General features: G+C 40.6%; 2 protein-coding genes across 2 annotated transcripts; one reads left to right on the top strand and one right to left on the bottom strand.

The window, feature by feature from the left end:
* Positions 1 to 57: 57 nt before the first annotated feature.
* On the bottom strand, positions 58 to 697 carry LOC6611840 (NHP2-like protein 1 homolog). The gene is made up of 2 exons (XM_002036326.2): positions 588 to 697; positions 58 to 525 (listed from the first exon to the last, which is right to left on the bottom strand). Exons 1-2 carry the CDS (start codon positions 588 to 590, stop codon positions 145 to 147), a joined length of 384 nt encoding a protein of 127 aa, XP_002036362.1. The 5' UTR covers positions 591 to 697; the 3' UTR covers positions 58 to 144.
* Positions 698 to 2,600: 1,903 nt separating this feature from the next.
* On the top strand, positions 2,601 to 18,741 carry LOC6611839 (cAMP-dependent protein kinase catalytic subunit 1). Its single transcript, XM_032713999.1, has 2 exons — positions 2,601 to 4,360; positions 16,696 to 18,741. Exon 1 carries the CDS (start codon positions 2,985 to 2,987, stop codon positions 4,044 to 4,046), a length of 1,062 nt encoding a protein of 353 aa, XP_032569890.1. The 5' UTR covers positions 2,601 to 2,984; the 3' UTR covers positions 4,047 to 4,360; positions 16,696 to 18,741.
* Positions 18,742 to 20,657: the final 1,916 nt, after the last annotated feature.

Below are 20,657 nucleotides of genomic sequence, written 5' to 3'. Positions count from 1 at the left end.
CGGTGGTCACTCCAAGCCAACCATGTGCGTTGGAAACAAATATATATTAAAATCCAATTTGCATTAAAAAATACACATGTTTATTCAAAATTTCAATTTGAAATTACCATTTTGTACGACTGTTCACTTAAATCTAAAGGGTTACTAGACTAGCAGTCGCTCGATCTCCTGCTGGATGGAGGTGATCTGCGACTTGAGCTGGCTGCCCTCGTTGGTGGTCACCGAGCAGGCGACGATTGGACGGGAAACTCCGCACGCACGACCCAAGGCCTGCTTGGAACGAACGAAGACGTAGGGCACGTTCTTGTCCTCGCACAGGAGCGGCAAATGGAGCAGAATCTCGATGGGCTCCGCATCACCGGCCAGCACCACAATATCGGCCAGTCCGCGATTGAGGGTCTTGGTGGCCTCGTTGGCTCCCTTGCGCAGTTGATTGTAGTTCAATGCCTGCTGCAGCAAGTTCATGATCTTGGCGGTGAGCTGGGCATCGGCCAGCGGGAATGCCTTGGGATTAACTTCCTCAGTCTGCAAAGATTGGGATACTTGTTGAAATTTGCATTTCTCGATGCTGCCGTGGATGCACTCACCATATTGTTTTGTATATTGTATACTTTTACTGGAAAAACGTGCTTCAAAATGCAACCTCTCCGCTTGTTGCTTCACTGAGGGCAATTGCAGAACAATTGAAATCGATTTCAAACACGTGCGTTAGCGTTAGAGAACCGTTCGCTGGTGGTTCGGAAATACCAAAGAAGACTGGTCATACTTCAATCTAGGCGATACTAATCGTAACGGAAATTATGTGTTCTCTGCAGCCCTAGCTTAAATATACTTCTAATAATTTAAGGGAATTCCCAATTATAATTTCATACTTAAATAATAAGTAGTTCATTTAAATATGTTTCGTAGATTTTCATTAGCATTATAAATAAATGTCTTATAATAAACAACCAAAATATACATTTTATCAAACAAGTGTTCAATTTTTATTTAATATTATATCTTTTATGCACCCTAGAACTCTTTAAGCATAGCAATAAAATAATTAAGCCTAAATCCATAGTCTTTACAGTTTAATAATTATCTAGTATTATAATTATTTATATTTTTGGGAAACCGCTAGCTATTTTGGACACTTAGAATAGCACCCGCGCAATAGGGATTACTCATGATTGCGCCGCGCGGCTCACGCAGAGCGAGCTGCCCATGGCTGGCCCACTCACACCTGCGTCCGGGGGCGCATCCGCGAGTCGCGTCAGTCGAAATAAAAACTTTGAACGATTTGGACGGGAAAACTCGGTTCGGCGGCTATGCGGGTATTTTTAATCTAAGCCATCAATCCACAGCTACAGTGCATCAAATCGATCGGAAAGTCGAGGCAATATTTCTGAAAGTGTTTACAAATCGCTGGCATCGTAGTCGTTAAATGCAAAAAGGTAATTTCGCGCAGCGAAAATTGAAAAGCAAAGTCAAACAAACTCAGAAAAAGGAAATGAATGTAAAAATCGATTATTCAATCTGTGTGCGGGTGTATGTGTGTGTGTTTGTGTGTAGAGGTGAGCGCTGAGTGTGTATGCGTGTGCGATTGTGTTTGTTTAAACCACGGGATTTTTTATGCCCAAATCGTATGGCGAAAATTTAGCACACCGAGCAATAAAGGCCAATTTAACTAATTTAAAGTGTGCGAAATGTGGAAAAGTGCCTGCGAAGAGAGCGCTGAAGAGAGATCGCAGAAGTAAAACCAGAAGCGCATACATATGCACATTAACTCGCACACATACACACACGCACACCAGTGAACGCAAAGAAGCAAAGGCAAAGAAAATGAAAAAACAGAAGCCAAAGCAAAACGGTGCCAAAAAAGTATTTAATAATTAAAATAGGCGAAAATGAAAGGGAATGCGCGAGGAAGAGGAAGCAGCACTGCGTAACAGTGCGTGAGTGGGAGTGAGCTGGCACTACGGCATCAGCTGTTTGACACTTGACACGATCGAAAGTCGCCTCCTCTCGCATTCTTTGCCATTCCTCTGCTCTCTTCTTTTTATTATTTTCTGAATTTCGAGTTTGTGTGCGATTTTGTTAAGCTTATTTATTCAGTGATTATAACCAGCTTTTTTTAAGCTCCATAAAAGTGCCAGCAAAGCGCTGAGAACAAAAACAATATGAAGTGAAAAATTCGAAAGAGTGAAAATACATAAGATACTTAAAATACAGGCATATGTGTGCATAAAGAACTCGGAAAACTGGACTCTTATTTTTAGCCCCTTACCGAAAATCCCGCTAATTTGTGCCGTTTTCTCTCCCGTTTCTCTTTGCAGCTTCTCAAATTAGAGTAAATCGCGATCATAAGCAACCTAAAGTGTGAAACCAAATGTTAGTCTAAGCCTAAAGTGTAAAACTAGTTTAAGACCTCAAAAATTAGAGAAACCAATACGTGCTAAAACCAGAATTTAAACGCGTCTAAACCAAGCGCCTTTAAAACGCAACCTTAACACCAATTCTAAAGGATAATCAGCGAATAAGAGAGTGAGGGAGCTCCAGTGAGAAGCTCTCTTTGGCCCATAAGGAGCAACTATTTCATCCGCACCGTTGACCCGTAACTCGGCAAAATAGCTAAGTCCATTTTGCAGTTCCTTAAAAAGAAAAAGTCCCATCATAGTTCCACATCCGGCGAGGGCAAGCTACAGGCGCAGTCCAGTTGCGAGGAGGAGGGCGGAGCGGCAGCGGGAGGAGCGGGAGCGGCAGCGGGACCTCCAGCGGACCAGGCTAGCAGCAGCAGCAGCGGCCCCTCGTCAGCAGCCGCCGCCCACAAGAGCACGCCCCCTGCCGCCACGACCACGCCCGGTTCAGGGGCGGATTCAGGAGGAGCCAGCGGAGGAACGGGAGGAGGGGGAGGAGGACCTAACACGTCCGGCGACGATCAGGCCCAAGTGTCGGCCAGCGCAACGTTCCGTTTGTCATCGCTAACGGGCACCATCTCCAAGATGGGCAATAACGCCACCACGTCAAACAAGAAGGTCGATGCCGCCGAGACGGTGAAGGAGTTCCTCGAGCAGGCCAAGGAGGAGTTCGAGGACAAGTGGCGACGCAATCCGACCAACACCGCCGCCCTCGATGACTTCGAACGGATCAAGACCCTGGGCACCGGCTCCTTTGGCCGTGTCATGATCGTCCAGCACAAGCCCACGAAAGACTATTATGCCATGAAGATCCTCGACAAGCAGAAGGTGGTCAAGCTGAAGCAGGTGGAGCACACGCTGAACGAGAAGCGAATCCTGCAGGCCATTCAGTTCCCCTTCCTCGTCTCGCTGCGCTACCATTTCAAGGACAACTCCAACCTCTACATGGTGCTGGAGTATGTTCCCGGTGGCGAGATGTTCTCCCACCTGCGCAAGGTGGGCCGCTTCTCGGAGCCGCACTCGCGCTTCTACGCGGCGCAAATCGTGCTGGCCTTCGAGTACCTGCACTACTTGGACCTCATCTACCGCGATCTGAAGCCGGAGAATCTGCTGATTGACTCGCAGGGCTACCTCAAGGTGACGGACTTCGGTTTTGCCAAGCGGGTCAAGGGCCGCACCTGGACGCTGTGCGGCACGCCCGAATACCTGGCCCCGGAGATCATTCTGTCCAAGGGCTATAACAAGGCCGTCGACTGGTGGGCGTTGGGCGTACTCGTCTACGAAATGGCCGCTGGCTATCCGCCGTTCTTTGCGGATCAGCCGATCCAGATCTACGAGAAGATCGTCTCCGGCAAGGTGCGTTTCCCATCGCACTTTGGCTCCGATCTGAAGGACCTACTGCGCAACCTGCTGCAGGTGGATCTGACCAAGCGCTACGGCAATCTAAAGGCGGGCGTCAATGATATTAAGAACCAGAAGTGGTTCGCCTCCACCGACTGGATTGCGATCTTCCAAAAGAAAATCGAGGCGCCGTTCATTCCGCGGTGTAAGGGTCCCGGCGACACGAGCAATTTCGATGACTACGAGGAGGAGGCGCTGCGGATCTCCAGCACCGAGAAGTGTGCCAAGGAGTTTGCTGAATTCTAGAGGAGCTCTTCGCCAGTCAGCCCAATCCCCTCGTTCTGCAGGCGTGTGCAACTGCAATTGTATCCGCTACTGCGATTGTATCTGCAACTGCTCCTGCTGTTGCCACCGCCGTGGCATCGCGGACCACGTCCTCATCGTCGTTGTCGTCGTCTTGTCTATATGTCTACTACTTACAACTACAACAACTGTAACAGCCCCCCACAAAACACAAAAACTACAGCCACGTCTTCGTCTGCCTATCTATCCGCATCTACTCCACATCCACACTATTGCCAACATTGGATTTCTCACCACACACAACAATTTACATCAACGTAAGTATATAATAACTAATTTAAAAATGTTGAGTGTTTAAAATATGTTAGTCAAGCCTAGATAACTCAGTTGGTTTACTCAGCAAAGAAAAACAAATACATTTCGACATTCCTATTCGTAGGTTTTGGTTTCAAAATTTGTTTACTTCATAATTCATTCACTTTATTTATTACTAATAACAACATTCTTATTCACGCTTAATCTTACTGATAACACGACTTGAGATTTTAGTAAATAACCACAATATAAACATTAGGTTATTAATATATACTTTATTTTATTTAGAAAGGGCACATTATAATTGTTCTACTGCCTACCTTTAGAATGGTTTATGAAGAGGAATTACTATTGACTTACAGAGATATACGGGGAAAGGCGAGTTCCTAATTTATTATGCCATATATCAATCTGCAAATTCACAGAAGGCTATTTCTAATTCTCACCATATTTGCCGGACGGGATATTAATCTATTGACTGTATTCCCTACTTTCTTCGGCAACGAGATTCGCTGGCGAAAGCGAAGGGTATTCAGGGCAAGGGTATTGCAGGTTTGTTTTTGTTTTGACTTTAGCTGGAGATTGATGGACTTGAGTGGCTTGATTGATTGATTGCTTTCAGCGGAATGTTTTTGCTTGTTTTAGGGAGAGCGAGTTGAGTGAGTGCCGGAGAGTTGATTATGAGACAAAAGGCATTTCAGCTCGTCCGTCAATTGTTCTGCCCGCGACAGTTGCCCCGTACACGGAATTCTTTTAATTAGTTTGCGTCGGTGACTTGGCTTATTGCGATACGGGGATGTTTCCCCCCTGCGGCTCCAAAAACCTACGTGATGTTTTCTCAAAAAAGATATTCGAGCATGACCACTTACTCACTCACTTATTCGCAGCCAGACCCCTGGGGCAGTTATACCCGTAAACATCGAATCATTAATTGCAATAAGCGTCAGAATGCGGTCGTAAACGTTAACTGTAGGAGCCAGGCGTAGTTCAGACGGGTCTAATCTCCTTAACAGACAAACTAGACAGCTGATAGTAACAATGCAAGCCAATTACGTTCAAAGGAATTCTCGGTGCTTAAAGTAAATTTACACAAAAGTTGGTGGTGGGTGGTTGTAAATCTTGAAACTTTCTAGCTATAATTATTCGAAATCAACTGAAACTGAAGAGTATTCAGTTACACTTCAGCAGAAGTAAAGTAAAAAGCCATTTAACTTATATTCCGAATCTTTCTGTGATACATCTTTAATTAAATAGCAAAATGCTTTTTCATTTTAATTTCCTGGGACTCCCACAATTTTCACACAGAAATACAGTCATTCACACTTGACCCATTTGAAAGGCCAACAAAAAGGGTAGAGAAAGCCATGAATAATGTCAAAGCAAAAAGGCAGTAAAGTAAAAGAAGTATATCTTTTATTTTATGAATTATTTCTCGTTTCTTTGCCGAGCTACAAAGAGCTCCCAACCTAGATTGCGTGCCCGTTGGCCATTACCGAAATTGTGTTTCTTTTATCAAAGCCAAACGCTGCTGGTAATTAATAAATTATAATAAGTTTTATGTCCAAACATTATGAGCAAAACAAAAGCAAGAGCTGCGTGCGAATGCCGCATAAAGTTTAGAAATTGTGGAAATGCGAAAAACTAAAAACAGAAACGCAATCAAGAGTGGTTAATTCTGGGGAAAAGCTTGACTGCATCAACCATTTCGGGGCAGCAGATCAAAGGGAAAAATGCGAAATATTCACGCCAATGTTGTGCGGTAATCGTTGGCCGTGACCTTGCTCGACCTTTGGCCTAGCCCCAAAAGAGTTGTCCATCCGAACATCGCTCTTTTTGGTTTCTCCTTCGATTCCCTGATGTACATATACAAGCATTTCCATGCGACATGTGTTGTCTACAGTTTTATTGGCACCAATTATGTGTATAAATGTATTTATAAACATTTGGTTGTTTCTGTCGCCTGCTGCCTGAGAAGGCCATCAATCATTTTTTTTGGGCCAAGTCAATTAGACTCGTAGTCATGGGTACTAAGTGTCGGGCATTAGGTTTACTTATTTACATTAACCCGACGGCTTTTCTAATTGCTTATCAATGCAAAGGCGGCGGAGGAAGCGTTATCACGCGAAGAAACCAGCTGGGTGGTAGTGGGGTGATTGGGAGGCACGCCCTAGTATTCGATTTACCCTGATAAGCCAATTAGACTTTTCGCTGGCCTATTGCAACGAGTTAAAGACACTGCTGTTCCAGTCTATTTTATGCTATTTAAATAAAATAATTATAAATTTGTTTGGCATATAAGTTAATAAATAACTAAGCTCTTTATTGCGAGAAAGTCTCATAGTGGAATAACTTGATTGTACTGTTAGTAGTTCCCTTGTTTCTGGCACTCTGCTGATTTGGAGCAAGCTAAGAGCCAAAGTTCAGCTCCCAGCTGGATGTCGCTGAGCAAACTTGTTCTCAGAAGTCGCGGCACAAGCACTCAGATATCAAGCAACATGGATTCAACACGCATTCGTCGTGCTCCAATAAACACCTAGACCAAGCCAAGTTTAGCAGTCAGCCGCACAACACAGAATGCAACTGCCAACGCGCTTGTGAATCTGAGACGTTGTCTGGCCAATTTCGGGCTAACAGGGGGGTTGGTGGTTCGGTCGGGGGCGTGGCGGAACGGGGGCGGTAGATCTCAGACAGTCAGAGACATAACGACTAGGCCGGGCAGCCTTGTAACAGTGCCCTCAAATCGAGCTTTTTAACCAGCACGCACGCGCTGCAACGGCGGCCAAGTAAATGGCGATGGCGATGGTAACAAAAACACAGAGATACCAAGACAATGATCGTTGAGAAGTGAAAACAATTAAGTCGGCGTCGAGGGGAAAAAGTCCGGAATTTTCCGAGAATTCAATAAGGTAAATGGTTCTGGTTCCCCCTGGTGACCAATTCCATTTTCCGAAGTAAATGTAGTTCACTGGCAAAAATTTACAAAATTATTTAAATAACTGAATAAAAATTATTCATAATATAAATAGTGAATATGACTTTCATTCGCTTTATGATAAAATGTGATGTCGAAGATTTCCATGCTCCCAAGTATTTTTTTTTTCCGTGTAAGCTCCAACAATCTGACTCAGTCAACGCGTCGTATAAGCAATATGCAAAAGGAGCTCATGAAAAATAAAGAAGCGAAATTGTATTTTCGTTTTCATACGCATGAAGAATAAATTAAACGATTTCTGCCTTTGCCTTAATTGTGTTTGTTGATTTTGTTAACTTTTTCGCTTCGTTTCATTTCGTTTTTGGTTGGTTTCGGTTTGGTTTGGATTGGATTTTCCGTCTCCGTTTGGCAAACGGGTCTCAGTCTTTTAGCCGCCCCCCCTGGGAACCCCTTTTGAATCTGCCCCTCTGAAAATGTTAGGAGTGGCAATCACCGAATGCAGGCTATAAAAAACATTTAAATTGAGACAGCCACAGCGAGGCAAACTGGCAAAATCATTTAAATAACGCACACGTCGGCGGCAGCTTCGTTTTGCTCGCCATGTTGTGCTCGTTTTAATTTTTTGCTATTTCGCGTCTCTTTTTTTTTACCCTCAGTTTCATTTGTGCAATTATTTTCGTTGTCGTGTTGCTGCTTTCAAAATTGTAGTCGCTGTTTATTTTCGCTACTCTTTCCCTAGAACGCGTTCTAGTGGAATGCGAGGGCATTTTGTTCGCGCGCGACCCCATAAAGTATATGTTCTCGATCGGGATCAGGCGATCTTACTAGCTGCCCGCCATTATCTTTCCCGCCTAAGCAGTTGTTTTTATTTTCTTTTATTGGTATCTTATTCCGATCGTTTGTTTATTTGTTCACTGGTTGTTTTATTCTAGATGTGCATTTGAATCAAATGGGAATAGTTTCCTCTAAGACAAACTAATCAAAACTATATAAATAATACCAGAGCGTATTGTGCTTTTTTTTACTTGAGCAACATTGTTGCTTTCTTTAATTTGAAATATCTTTTCGTTACGTTTGGGAAAGGCGTTAACTTATTAGTTCCAGAGTTGCAGGTTAGTATACTGTGTATGACAATATACAAAATGTGCATTAAAGCATTTGCTCAAGTGCATATAATACTGTACGAAACTGGTTTCCCTTATCACATCTTTCCACTTGATCATAGCGCATCTAATGGTCGAAGTGTATGCAATTTCACGTTCTTATGCGGTGTGTATCTGTGAGATAAACGCTGACTTTTCCAGCAACCCCCACTCTACCTATCTATCTATCTATCTATCTGCCTGACTGTCCCGCACAGTAACCAGCAATTTTCATTCCGTATTTATGGGCAAATAAAATAGAATTGAACATGGAAAAACGCTGCACAATGAAAATTGAAATTTTCCGTTTTAGTTTTCGTTTTTATTCCGTTCCCCGTTGTTTACCGTCCGTTATTTATGGGCAGGTGTTATGTACACATGCATTCGTCGGTGAGGAATGACTTCATGCAAAAATTTCAGACGCGACAACGAAATCAACGAATGAAGTGCAGGTTAACTAGTTTATATGCCCATGTACATTACATCAAACATGCTTCCCTTTTGTTTGCTATCGAATTTCTGCGAATTAAAATTCATTAATTCAATTTAATCTATGGATATGTACGTGTGTAGTGCCCCGCGCCTTTCGATGATAACACACTTTAAAGTGGGAGGCACAACAAACCGACATCGACGAGTGCTGCCCCCTTGAGGGCTTATCAGCATGGAATCGTTAAGAAAAAAAAAAAAACAAAAATAATAATAAAGAAAACCTATTGACGCCAGTTGTCATACGAGAGTGAGGTTGTTGCTGCTGACAATGGGCTAGAAAACTAAAACAAAACTTGGCCGCAGGCTAAAGCCGCAGCTGGCGAATGCTAAGCGATAAAAGCCAAGACGATTTAGAGCAAACAAAGGGAGTTATTAGATTCATATTTATGCGGCTACACGACTCATAGTTTTCTCAACTTTTCCACAGAAGTTTCTCAGCCTATTTTTTTCCGCTTACTGCTGTTTAATTTGTTTTGTTTGGTGTGAAAATGGGTTAAGAATATGCACCCTCGATTGAGCATGGAAACGAGTTGTTGTGTTCCAATTTTTTTGTCAGTTACATCATCATCATCACCATCGCACATTGGTTTTTTATGTGTTTTTTTTGGCAGAAAGTCAAAAAATTTTTTTAACGGAATAAAAAAATTTATAATTTCTTTATATTTAGGATAGTCTAATTAGATAAAAAAAAGTCGATTTTTACTTTTTTATGCAACACTGGCTTATTGTCCACCTCTCAAAGACAGGTGATTGTCGATAGCATGCGTAAGACAAAATTGGCGGCAAATAATTTTGCAACATTTGCAAGTTAATATTTCCTCAGAGAATTAAAAAGTTTAAGGTGGTGTCATGGAAAACAGTAGGCCAGGTATGTAGATTTGTAGTTCAGTAAAATTTTTGTGTATGTTATATGTTTTTGTGTAGTTGTATCGTGTTTTGTTTATGTACCTTTTTTACAGTCAACTTAACAAATGTAGCTGTGTTTCGTGGAATATAACTTTTGTATGGCAAACCACTTGAAAAGAATTTTAACGGCAAGTTATTAATTAACATGTGTATAATATTATACAACTAGTTTCATATGCACCTTTTTGTTCCTTTTTGAAAAAATTACGTTTTTGTAGATGAATAATTGTTTGGGCATGCAGAGCTGCTAGACATTTGGAGCAACAATAGTCGCTCTGAGGATGCAGTTAGACAGCATATATTTAAAAAAATTGGTCAGAATAATTTAAATGAATGTTGTATTTCATTGATAAATAAAAAAGTTAAGTCCTTTGATTACATAAGGAAATATTTGCCAGGTTGCAATAGATCGTTGGAGGTTGAAGAAAAAACACTTCAAATGGCTGGCATCTAGTATTAGTATAATCGCTGATTGGAAAACTCCAAACAAAGTTGGTCGTCCAAAACTAGTTTATGAAAAGGCTAGTGCCGTTAAAATTAGTAGACAATGAAAAAAAAATAATTTGGATCAACAGATCGCCACAATCTATACGGTTTTGTTGTCCTTTAAAAATTGAATTTATTAAGAAAACTCGAGAGCTTATATTAGCAGAAAAAGAAAACTTGGATACCCAGATTTGTAATCTGCACATATATTTGCATAAAATAAACAACATTAAAATATTTGTAAAATATGTCGGTCAAATGACACTAATAGACGGTAAAGTCTTAAACATATTAACAGGATGTAACTCTTGCCAATGTTGCCCGATTTGCGGAGCAAAGTCAACGCATTTAATGAATGTGAATGATTTTAATTCAGATATTCTTGATGCTAAATATGATGCTAATATAATATAATTAAATATAGATACAACATTTTGTTTTTTTTGGTAAGGTAAATATTTTTATGGCATATCGGCCAGATCGTTTATATGGCAGATATATGAAAGCTGACCAAATCACTTGAAACTTTGTGAATCATCTTGGGGGAAGAAAAGAGTAACACAAACCAAATTTGGTGAAGATAGGTCATCATTTCGAATTTCTGCCAAAAAAAAAACGCATAAAAAACCACAGTGCATCGGTGCATTTCCATTTTTCATGTGTCCTGATAACAAAGACAACAAAATAACAAACGCGCTTTATTGACTCCACATCTGTACACCTTTTTATACGTAAGTGTATATACATTTTCTATCTGACGGCTAACACACAATTACAGTTATAGTCGTGCGTCTAATTGAATTTGATAAAAAACAGGCAGAGGAATACAATTAGATAGACGGCGGGGACACGTGCTTGGTAGGCAGGGACTACTGCCTTTCCCGCAAACTCAATACAACTGACATGTAATCAATAATAATTGTTGTTGTTGTTACCTTTGCTGGCCTGACATTGAAAGAGGTTGGCTCTCGAGGGGGCGTGGAGCGGTGGAGGAGGCGGCGGAGGTGGGGCCAGGTGCTCTAGGCAGCCGCAAATAAATGAATATTGTTTTATTTGCCACCCAGGTCTCTGGTTCTCCCTTCGCTCATGCAAAGCGTAATTATTGATTAATTATTGTACGCCTATTTTTTTTCTACTTTTGCCTCAAACATAAGAAACACACTGAACAAAAAGGGTGGGTGGGGGCAAAAGGTCTGCACTTGATCCTTCTTTCTTTTGCCTTTCTTTTCACTTTTTGCCTTAATTGAATCATCAATCTCTTGGGTGACAAAACACTTTGCCCCCTGCCTCGATAATAAAGGTTTCCTACGCAGTTCTTGGCTTCTTTAATATATTCTTCATTTTCCAACGTGCTCAATTTAATTGGGTTATTCCGCATGGAAAGGCTTTTCAGGCTGCTGACGTCACTTGCGTACGATCAGGCCACTTGTCAAGCCTTTTCTAATCACTTCTAAAAAATTGCCAAGATGTCCTTGACCTATGCTAAATGCCATATATTCGAGAATGCCGCTTCTCTCTAAACTCTCTGCGGCAATTTCATGCTGCGTTAGTCGCAGCAGTTAGCACTCGAAGGCCATCCGCTGATAATTTAACTAATTCTATGCACTCACCTTGGACAAACGCTGGCACAACATGACGTATACGCAACACGTTTGCATATATTACGCATACGCAATGTGGTCGCGATTAAAGCCGCCAAGTGTTGGCTTTGTCCTCAGCTGCTGGTTTCGAATGCTGCTAGCAGCAGATAAATGTAATTACTGTCTTATCATAATTACGAGTGAAATGAACGCAGCAAAGAGAGATTATAATGCGAGAGTAAGCCAAAGGATAGGAGAGTAGAAAAGCGAAAAAACATAAAATGATGTCGATGGAAGGCGATGGTTTAGCTCATCGCTCATACGCCGAGTGCACTGCACACACACACATACATATATGTATATATATATACAAACAGCTTCCCACTGAATTCTTGCGACCCACTGTCTGTTCCCTGCCCCCCGCTTTGCCACTTTGAATGAATGTTTCAATGTTGCTGCTGCCTTAGTTGTTTCAAAATTTTAATTTTATTTTATTGCAGCGCACAAATTGTGTGCCATGTCGCCGGCGGCGCTGTTGCGCGTAAGCCCCCCCTGCCCATCCTCGTCCATTATCCTCAGTGGCTTCTTCAGCCTGTGAGTGGGTGAGCGATGGGCGAGGGTCGATTTGAAAGTAATCGGAGGTCGCATTTAGGGCCTAGTCATTTTAAATTCTTACCTAAGATGAATTGTTATTGTATTATGCATGCAAATTAACAAATTTAAAAACGATAAATCATCATATTTGATTCATTATTCGATATAAATTGTTTAATCTAGTTTAATCATATGTACTTAACTAAGTATTTAGTATTTTCGCTTAAAACTATTGAATCGCCTTGCGCTTGTAGTTGCGTTGGTGTGTAATGTTAATTGCCATCATGCGCGCGCAAGACAAGTTGAGTCTTTTTATGGCCACCTCTCATCCGTGGAAGGCTCCTGTCTCTCCGCCGCTTTCCCTGCGGGCACCAGTTGACCCGGACCCGGCACGGCCCCGGCAATCCCATCTGCCCATCCCAGCCCAGCTCTTGGCCATCGTGCCCTGCCCTGCCCCTGGCCTTTAATTACTTTCGTAGTTAATTCTGTTACAACAAAAAGCGAGAGTGGCGGCAGCAAAAAACAGTGACAATGTCATTGCAAAAATTGAAATTTGCTTTTAATTTGCGCTTCTGTGTTGGCGGCCCACCAGCCTCGTAGTCTCCAATCGTGTCCCTGGTTCACTGAATCCCCTCCCCCTTTCTCATGTTTCCGTTTCCTGTTCATTTCTGTGCACTTCAGTTCGTTTCGTTGACATTTTGCATTGGTCCGATGAAAACGTGAAAATGTGAAATTTAACACAGAATAATATACGTGAAATTTCCTTTTAATTGATTTGTCTTGAGGGCCGGCATCGATTTTCCCTTCATTGGTGGCACCTCATACCCGCTTTTCCGCTTTCCCTGCTCCATCAAGATGGCTGCCCGCTTTCGTTTGGCATGAAAATTGATTTGATTTCAAAGCCAAGAAGTTTATTGACATTAGATACGGCGCGAGAGCCTCTATCAATTTTTTTTTCAATTTTTTCTTTTCCACTGCCCCAAAACTTTTCCACACTTTGATTTACGAGCAGCGGCAGAAATATATATATATATATATATATATATTTATCGATGGGAGGGCGCCTCGATAATTGGCATGCCGATCCCCACTCGCATTCCGATTCTTTGCTCTTTCATTGGCCAATTTTTTGTTTGCCTTTTGCATTTGTTTTGTTATTAAACAAAGTTGAGGGTTCAAAGCGAGTGTCTGTCTGGATGTGAGACTGAGCAGAAATGAATTGGGAACAACAACAAAAGAGCCGAATGTGAATTGCAAATTGCAGAGCCTTTTCTTTTTATTTGGCGTTCCTTGAACCCAAAGTCAATGCAAGAAAAACACTCCGCTGAATGACCAGAGTGACGAAGTCCAAAAGGAAACTGCCGGAGGTTACTCAAGTGTATGGGAAAGTATTCAAAAGAAATTTATATTGCGGAGAATTTAACCAAGAAGAAATTGGCTGATGGGTATCCGTTTAATGTGCTCTTATTTGACTTATTTTAATGTTAGTTAATTCGTGGGATTCTTTCAAATCGTCAGTCAAGAAAATTCTATCTGGAAAATTGGTATTTCCATCCTTGCGATCACTTTCTCAATTTGAAATCTTAACAAATTCCCTTCTCAGCTGAAGTCATTTATAACTCAGAGTCCTTGGAATCCACTTTCATTAACTCCATCCCTTGTCTTATCTTACCTGAGAACTTGTACGACGGGGCTCTTTGGTTGTCTCACAAATTTGTGATATTTTAAGGCCGAGTTAAGTAGTTGACGACGTGCTTGTAAGACAACTGAAGATTACTGACATAGTTTTTGATTTTGTACTCGGTTGCCTCTACCAGGAAAAGTGGACTGGGACAACGACATATTCAATTTTTTTTGCTGCCCGGACTGAAAGACTGTGTTGGTTCCCTTGCCTGCCTGCCTTTAAATATTTGATGACTACAGAACACAGACTGAATTTTAAAATGCGTAATTACCGACTAGGGAAACTCGGCAACTGGCAACTAACCAAATGGGGAATGTGGATTTCTCGAAGGGAGTGAGTGAAATATCGAGTTGAGTTGGTCGAGTGGCCGCAGCAAATGAATGAGCTAACTATAAATAAAGTAAAAAATCGTGAATGGTGTGTATTTATTTATACGCCATTTGCATGTGGGTGGCTTGCAATATTTATAAACTTCGGCATATGTAAATAACCTTTATAACAATGGAAAGATGATAACAAGTCTGGGGAGTATAAGTCGGTATTTCACAGGAGTTATTTAGGCCAAGACATTGAAGCGACAGAATCGGCAGCTGGGTTGAACATTATATATATTTTCGTATATATATAACGCGGTGAAATATGTTCATTTATAGATTATATATGCATATGAATATATCTACGATATTTTCGGCTTGTCCACTCGGGTTGTCTTGGTTTTTAGCTGATTTATTGAAATGTTTTTCGTCTTTTTGCGCCAAACAGCGAAAGGGGGGCTGTATCAAGAGAGAAATTAAATCTTATATAAATTAATTTATTTTTCATATGATTTAAGTATCCTTTTTTTTTCTGTGCCGCCTGTTAGAAATAAATACATGCCGAGACATATTTTGATTGTTCTTTTTGGCAACATTTTTGTCATTGCGTGTAGGTCAAATGTGTTGCCAAGATTCCACCTGCCACCATTCCGTTGCTCCTTCTATTTTTTCTCTGCTCAAACCAATCTAACCGAGTTCTTAGACAAGTTTGACGCTCTTGGAGAACTTGTTACAGCAAATGAGTTTTCAGATTTGTTCGAGGCAACTTTGAATGTTTTATGCAACAAAGAGATTATATGAATATTTCAGTGGCTCATCTTTCGGGTACTTTTCAAGCCTTTGGCGTTTTGATACAAATATTAAATGGGTTTTACTTTTTTCTGCATTTAAGGCTGGCATCAATTTTTGTTTTTTCGGTTGCTTCAAGGCCAGAGCGTCGATCGCCGCATGGGTGAAAGTTTCTTCTGTCTGCTTCCAATAGTTTTGTTACTTGCTGGTACACGTAATGCCTCCTCCCCTTGCAATCGCTTGTTGGCCACAATATTTCGGTTTCGACCTTATGTAATTCGAGACAATGGCGGACAAAAGATCTCTTGTAAATTCAATGCCAAACTCCAGTAACTCATACTCACATACGATACCTGAGCACACTGCACCTCTCCGGTTTCGGATACCCGTGTGTATCTGTATCTTAATGTATGTGTATTTGGGCTACCTTTGCGTGGGTGCAGCGGCAGCGATTCAGTGACGCTTTTTGTTTCAGCGATAAAACGCCGCCTGCAAATGTTTTTTATCTTGTTATTTCTTTTTTTTTGTTTGTTCCACACATTTCGAGTGTGCGAGTGTGAGTTTCGTGTAAGAGATTTAATATAGCACGCTGCTGTGGCTCGCTTACGTCATGGGACGCCCATGAAGGGGGTAGGTAGGTGGTGGGAGCAGTCAAGCATGTGCCGGGCTGATAAGGCGAAAAATCTATAAAACTTTTAACATGCCAATATGCTCGGGGACATGGGAAAATTTCTCCAGCCCGCGAGAGTTTTATCACTTTCCCTGTGGGAGTGGTCCTTTATAAACTGTTCAGTTCAAGTGCCAATAGCGCTGTTATCGTTCAGCTGTCAGGAATGCAAGTGCTGTCCTCAGAACATTAAACACATATTTATAATGAAATACGAAGGTTAAGCTGTATTTTTAGTAGCTATTAAGCAAATTGTAGAATTTTACAAACTTAAAGCCGTTTGAATAAACCAAAAAGTTCTTATTTTGTACACGATTTAATATGACAAACTATAAACAAGTGCATTCACCCATATTGCTATGTTCTCTGACTCTAGTTTAGTGGTTCCCTCATAGTGAACTCATAGAAACGACCTTGACTTAACTGAATGCCCTGAGCTAATGGAGAAACGAGAAATAGCCACTGGCCAAATTCAACATATTAATAGAATCGATTCGCTTTTGGTGGTTTTGTGTGCTGAATGAGTTATCGGGTTGAGCTTTAGCTCACTTTGATATGCGGCAGAGGTTAAGAAACCTGAGTAGGAAGTACAGTCGGGGCTGAAGTCAAGGTTGGGTGGCTAGGGGACCGGATCGGAAGAAGTCAAAGCCGATCGATACGAGTTGAATAAATTGCGAATTATGCAAATGCACGCTTGATTGAGTTTGCAGACACAACTAACTCTTTTTTTCCGATCTTCAATATCTTTCAGCATTTCCCTCCGTGTTCATTGGGAACAGTTCGAAGACACAGCCGGAACAACCTTTTCATCTAGTGCGTGAAGAAGAGTGGAAGGACTTGGAAGACGATTTGAAATCCGGATACCGCAACAGAATATAGAAACCGATAAAATAATGACTAACACATTAATATTCATTCATAACATATAGCGTATTTAACCACGAGACTACAGATATTTAGTTGTAAACGTAGCTTAGTCTTAACTAAAGAATACAAGAGGAACCGATAAAGAACCAGCAACAGAAGCAAGTGCAAAGCGAAAGTGAATGGAAGACACTGAAAACATTAGAGGAAAATCATAAGAGGAAATCCAGGAGAATTGTCATCTAAACCAGGGCTAAAGAATTTCATTTCATTTCGATCGATCGTACGATTCAGGTCGGTCACTCAGTCAGCTGCAGAAACATCAAGTTGAGAGTATAAAACGCTTTAATAATTTTTAAATTAAATACAAAAGGTTAAATGTAACACAAAAATTATGGCGCACACAGTGTGCTTGACAAAAAAAACCAAGCGGCATCAGCAAGCAAACAAAGAAGGCAGGCAAATATTGCTATAAATTAACGTTGTAATTGAGATTGAGTACGGGAGAAGAGCAGAAACGAGTTGAGGCCCTCAGAAAAAAGAAAACACAAAAGCAAAAGTCGCCGCCAAATGAGGACACTGGTCATCCAGGTGAGCAGTGTGTGAAATCAGTCCACTGTAAGCTCTTCTGCCCCCCGCCTTCCCGCTAAGCGAGCTTCACAACAAGTAGCCCCGACAATTTGGCGTCTTTACCGTAGACATGTCTCTAGATATTTATATATATTCGCGTATATAAATGTTGTACAATCAGCGACGACGTGCAACAATAAACCAACCCAACCGCCCGCCCCGGATCAAAAAACAGCAACAGAAACAGAACCACAACTAAAAGCTGAATCAGAGCATTATGCCCATAACCCATTTCAACAGTGGCACCCAAAAGTATGCGCACTCACTCATAAATAGTTGTCCATCCACTCACTACTCGCAAGGTACCCACACCAACTACTCAAAACTCAAAAGTATAAAACACTAAAGCAAGTAAAGGTAAAAGTAAAAGTAACGAGAAACATTTGAAACGCAGCAAGAAATATATAAAGTAAAAAAAAAAAACAAATCTAAATGTTTACATTTAAGCAACAACATAAGAAAAGAAAACAAACAAAAAAATCAACTGAAATTTGTGTGTAAAAAACGTATAAAACTTAGCATTAATGAAACTAAAGAGAAGCGGATGCCGAATATGTCGACGGAGTCATGTCTATATATACACAAAGATTGAAGCATTATACTTACCAGGACAGAACAGCAGAAAGCGAATATCATGTGCTAGGTATAATTATTTGGAGCAAAGAGGAAAATGAATAGAAAAATAGCAGTTATATTCAAGTAAATATCGATCGGAGTTATTTATTGTTTCGTTATGTGCGGGAGTGGAGTGGAAATCATTTTAACTGGCCGTTAGGATCCATCGAAATCGATTCCGAAACTATCTTTCAATTTTAATGGCACTTCTCCGTATTCCCCGCCCTGTTATTATTTATTTCTAAAAGTGAAGACTTTTAAATTATGTTGTTGTGAGAAGAGAGAAAGAGATATAAAAAGCGAGAGCAACTCGGGATCGTAACAAATAACAAATAAATTTAATTTATAGATACTTTTTATGTTTTCTATGATCATTTGTTCAACTAGTTGCGAGACAAAAGTCATAAATAGGCATTAATTAAGCATCTAAATTTAATGGTAAATAAAAGTAAACAAAGCAAAAACCGAAATCAATCGACTAAGAAGACGATGTTTGTAGCCACGAAATGTTCACATCACAACCAAAATGTCTCCCCTTTATATGAAACATACACATGTTTATGTGTTTCCGATCAGTTTGTGTGGAAACCCGTCGCCGATCCTTTGATTTGTGTGTCCTTTGTCAGTCAGCCACAGTCACACACACCCCCACACCCAAAAAAACACACGGACCACACACACACACACACACACATAAGCATATTCTGAAAATAATCTACGGTAGTCTGAGCATACAAATTTAATGTGGATATATAAAACTAAATATATATATTCGAAACATATGTGCAGTAAGAGGGCAAGAAGGCGATCTATAATTTTGTGCAATTTTTCTCCTGTGTTAGTTAACTTTTTACGATAGCTGTTAGCCCAGCTCTTTGAATGTGCAGATACAGTATCTGAGTATCTGAGGAGCCCAACCTGAGCTTTACTATCTGCCTAACGATTTGAATGCTTTATGTTATTGTATTAAAGATACATTATGCACTAATTTGTACTACTTTTATCGTCTGTCTATTTTTTTTGTACTCTAAAACCCTTTTCCTGAGTCAAAAAGTTTGTTCGGTTAGGTTAGCCAGTAGAGAGGAAACCCTTTCGTTGTTGTTTCATGTGAGTGCGTGCGAGGTACATATTAACTAAATGAACGTACATATATATAAATATTATGTGTGTGACAAGAACCAGAACGCAAGAAAATGAGAAAGCAAAATTCAAGTTATTTAATTTAGTTTGTAAATTTAAGTTTATATAGCAAGTGCATATATATACAAAAATATATATATATATATTTAAAAACCAACAAATAAGATGAAGAGTCTTGAAAAAAAATAAAACATACAAAAACAACCAAACAAACACAACAACAAACAAGCATACAATAAAAAACAAATTTGCGAAAAATTAAAAGAATTATAAGTAAATCGATGGTTTAAAGAGGAGAGGAGATGATGAGAAACAACAAAACACAAAGGAAAAGAAACAAACAAAAAAAACCAATAAAATGAATTTGAAATCCTTAAAAAATATATACACAAAGCGTGTGCGTTCTTATTCAAGCTGTTCGATGGACCAAATCAATGGAGCAGAAAGGGGGCTAAAACAGAATCTGGAGATTGGTAGTTCTAACCACTCTTTGTTAGCTTCTTCTTGTTGGATGAGCTTTTGAGACGAACATGTGTGCCATGTGGAATTGGAGAGCAAATTCTAAAAGGAAAACATCTGCGTTGCACATGCCTTCTTATAATTTTTCGCCTCAATTGCCAGGGGTCTTGTCAAAGCAGTGTCCTTGAAGTTCAGATGCTGTTTAAGGATATTTCTATTACAAGTATGTATGCTACATTATATAACTGAGATCATGATCATGGTTTCTAGATTTTATTCGAGATTTTACATTACCTTTTTCTTCTCACGTTTGATAAGTTATTATTATTGTTTTTCGTAGTATTTTGAATTTCCACATATGCACACATGCAATTTTCATCCGTATCAATTTAAGTTGCTCCTGCTTGTTCCGTATCGGGAAACTTTTAGACCAAAAACAGAAACTTTCAAGCGACAGGAACAACAAAGGAAACGGCAAATAAGAAAGCTGAAAAGGACTGCGGGACTGTCAAAAAGTTCTGCATCATTTTTTGGTTTGTTTCGTATTTCCGTTTGCTTCCGATTTTCCAGCACATACACACACCTATGACACACTTGCCGTCGGCTTATATATATGCCCCTACTATATTACACATTTTAGGGCAAAAGCGAAGGGAAAATACATGAAAAAAAGAAACAGAGAAAATACAGCTTTTATTTTGTTTCCTCGATTTTGGGCTGCAGACAAAAGTTGGCGTGTGTACATGCCACATAACCCAAACACTCCTTGTATGCATATTCCATATGAGGGCGCAGGGAGTCGAGAAGTGGACGGTGGTTCCGCATGTCTCAGGTTATTTATAGCAACACTTTTTCGGCCACACTCCCATTAGCCTCTTGGACTCCATGGCTCCTTCTGCGGCGGTTGCTCCTTTCGCCAAGTTTGTCCTTAAGTTGGCCAGGACATGCACGAAGGGACAGCTAAGCAGCTTTTATGATTTGTGTGTGTGCGAGTGCGCCGCCCGG

Source organism: Drosophila sechellia, chromosome 2L (assembly GCF_004382195.2).
Source record: "Drosophila sechellia strain sech25 chromosome 2L, ASM438219v1, whole genome shotgun sequence".
Lineage (NCBI taxonomy): Eukaryota > Metazoa > Arthropoda > Insecta > Diptera > Drosophilidae > Drosophila > Drosophila sechellia.
This window is presented reverse-complemented; position numbering and strand designations above follow the sequence as displayed.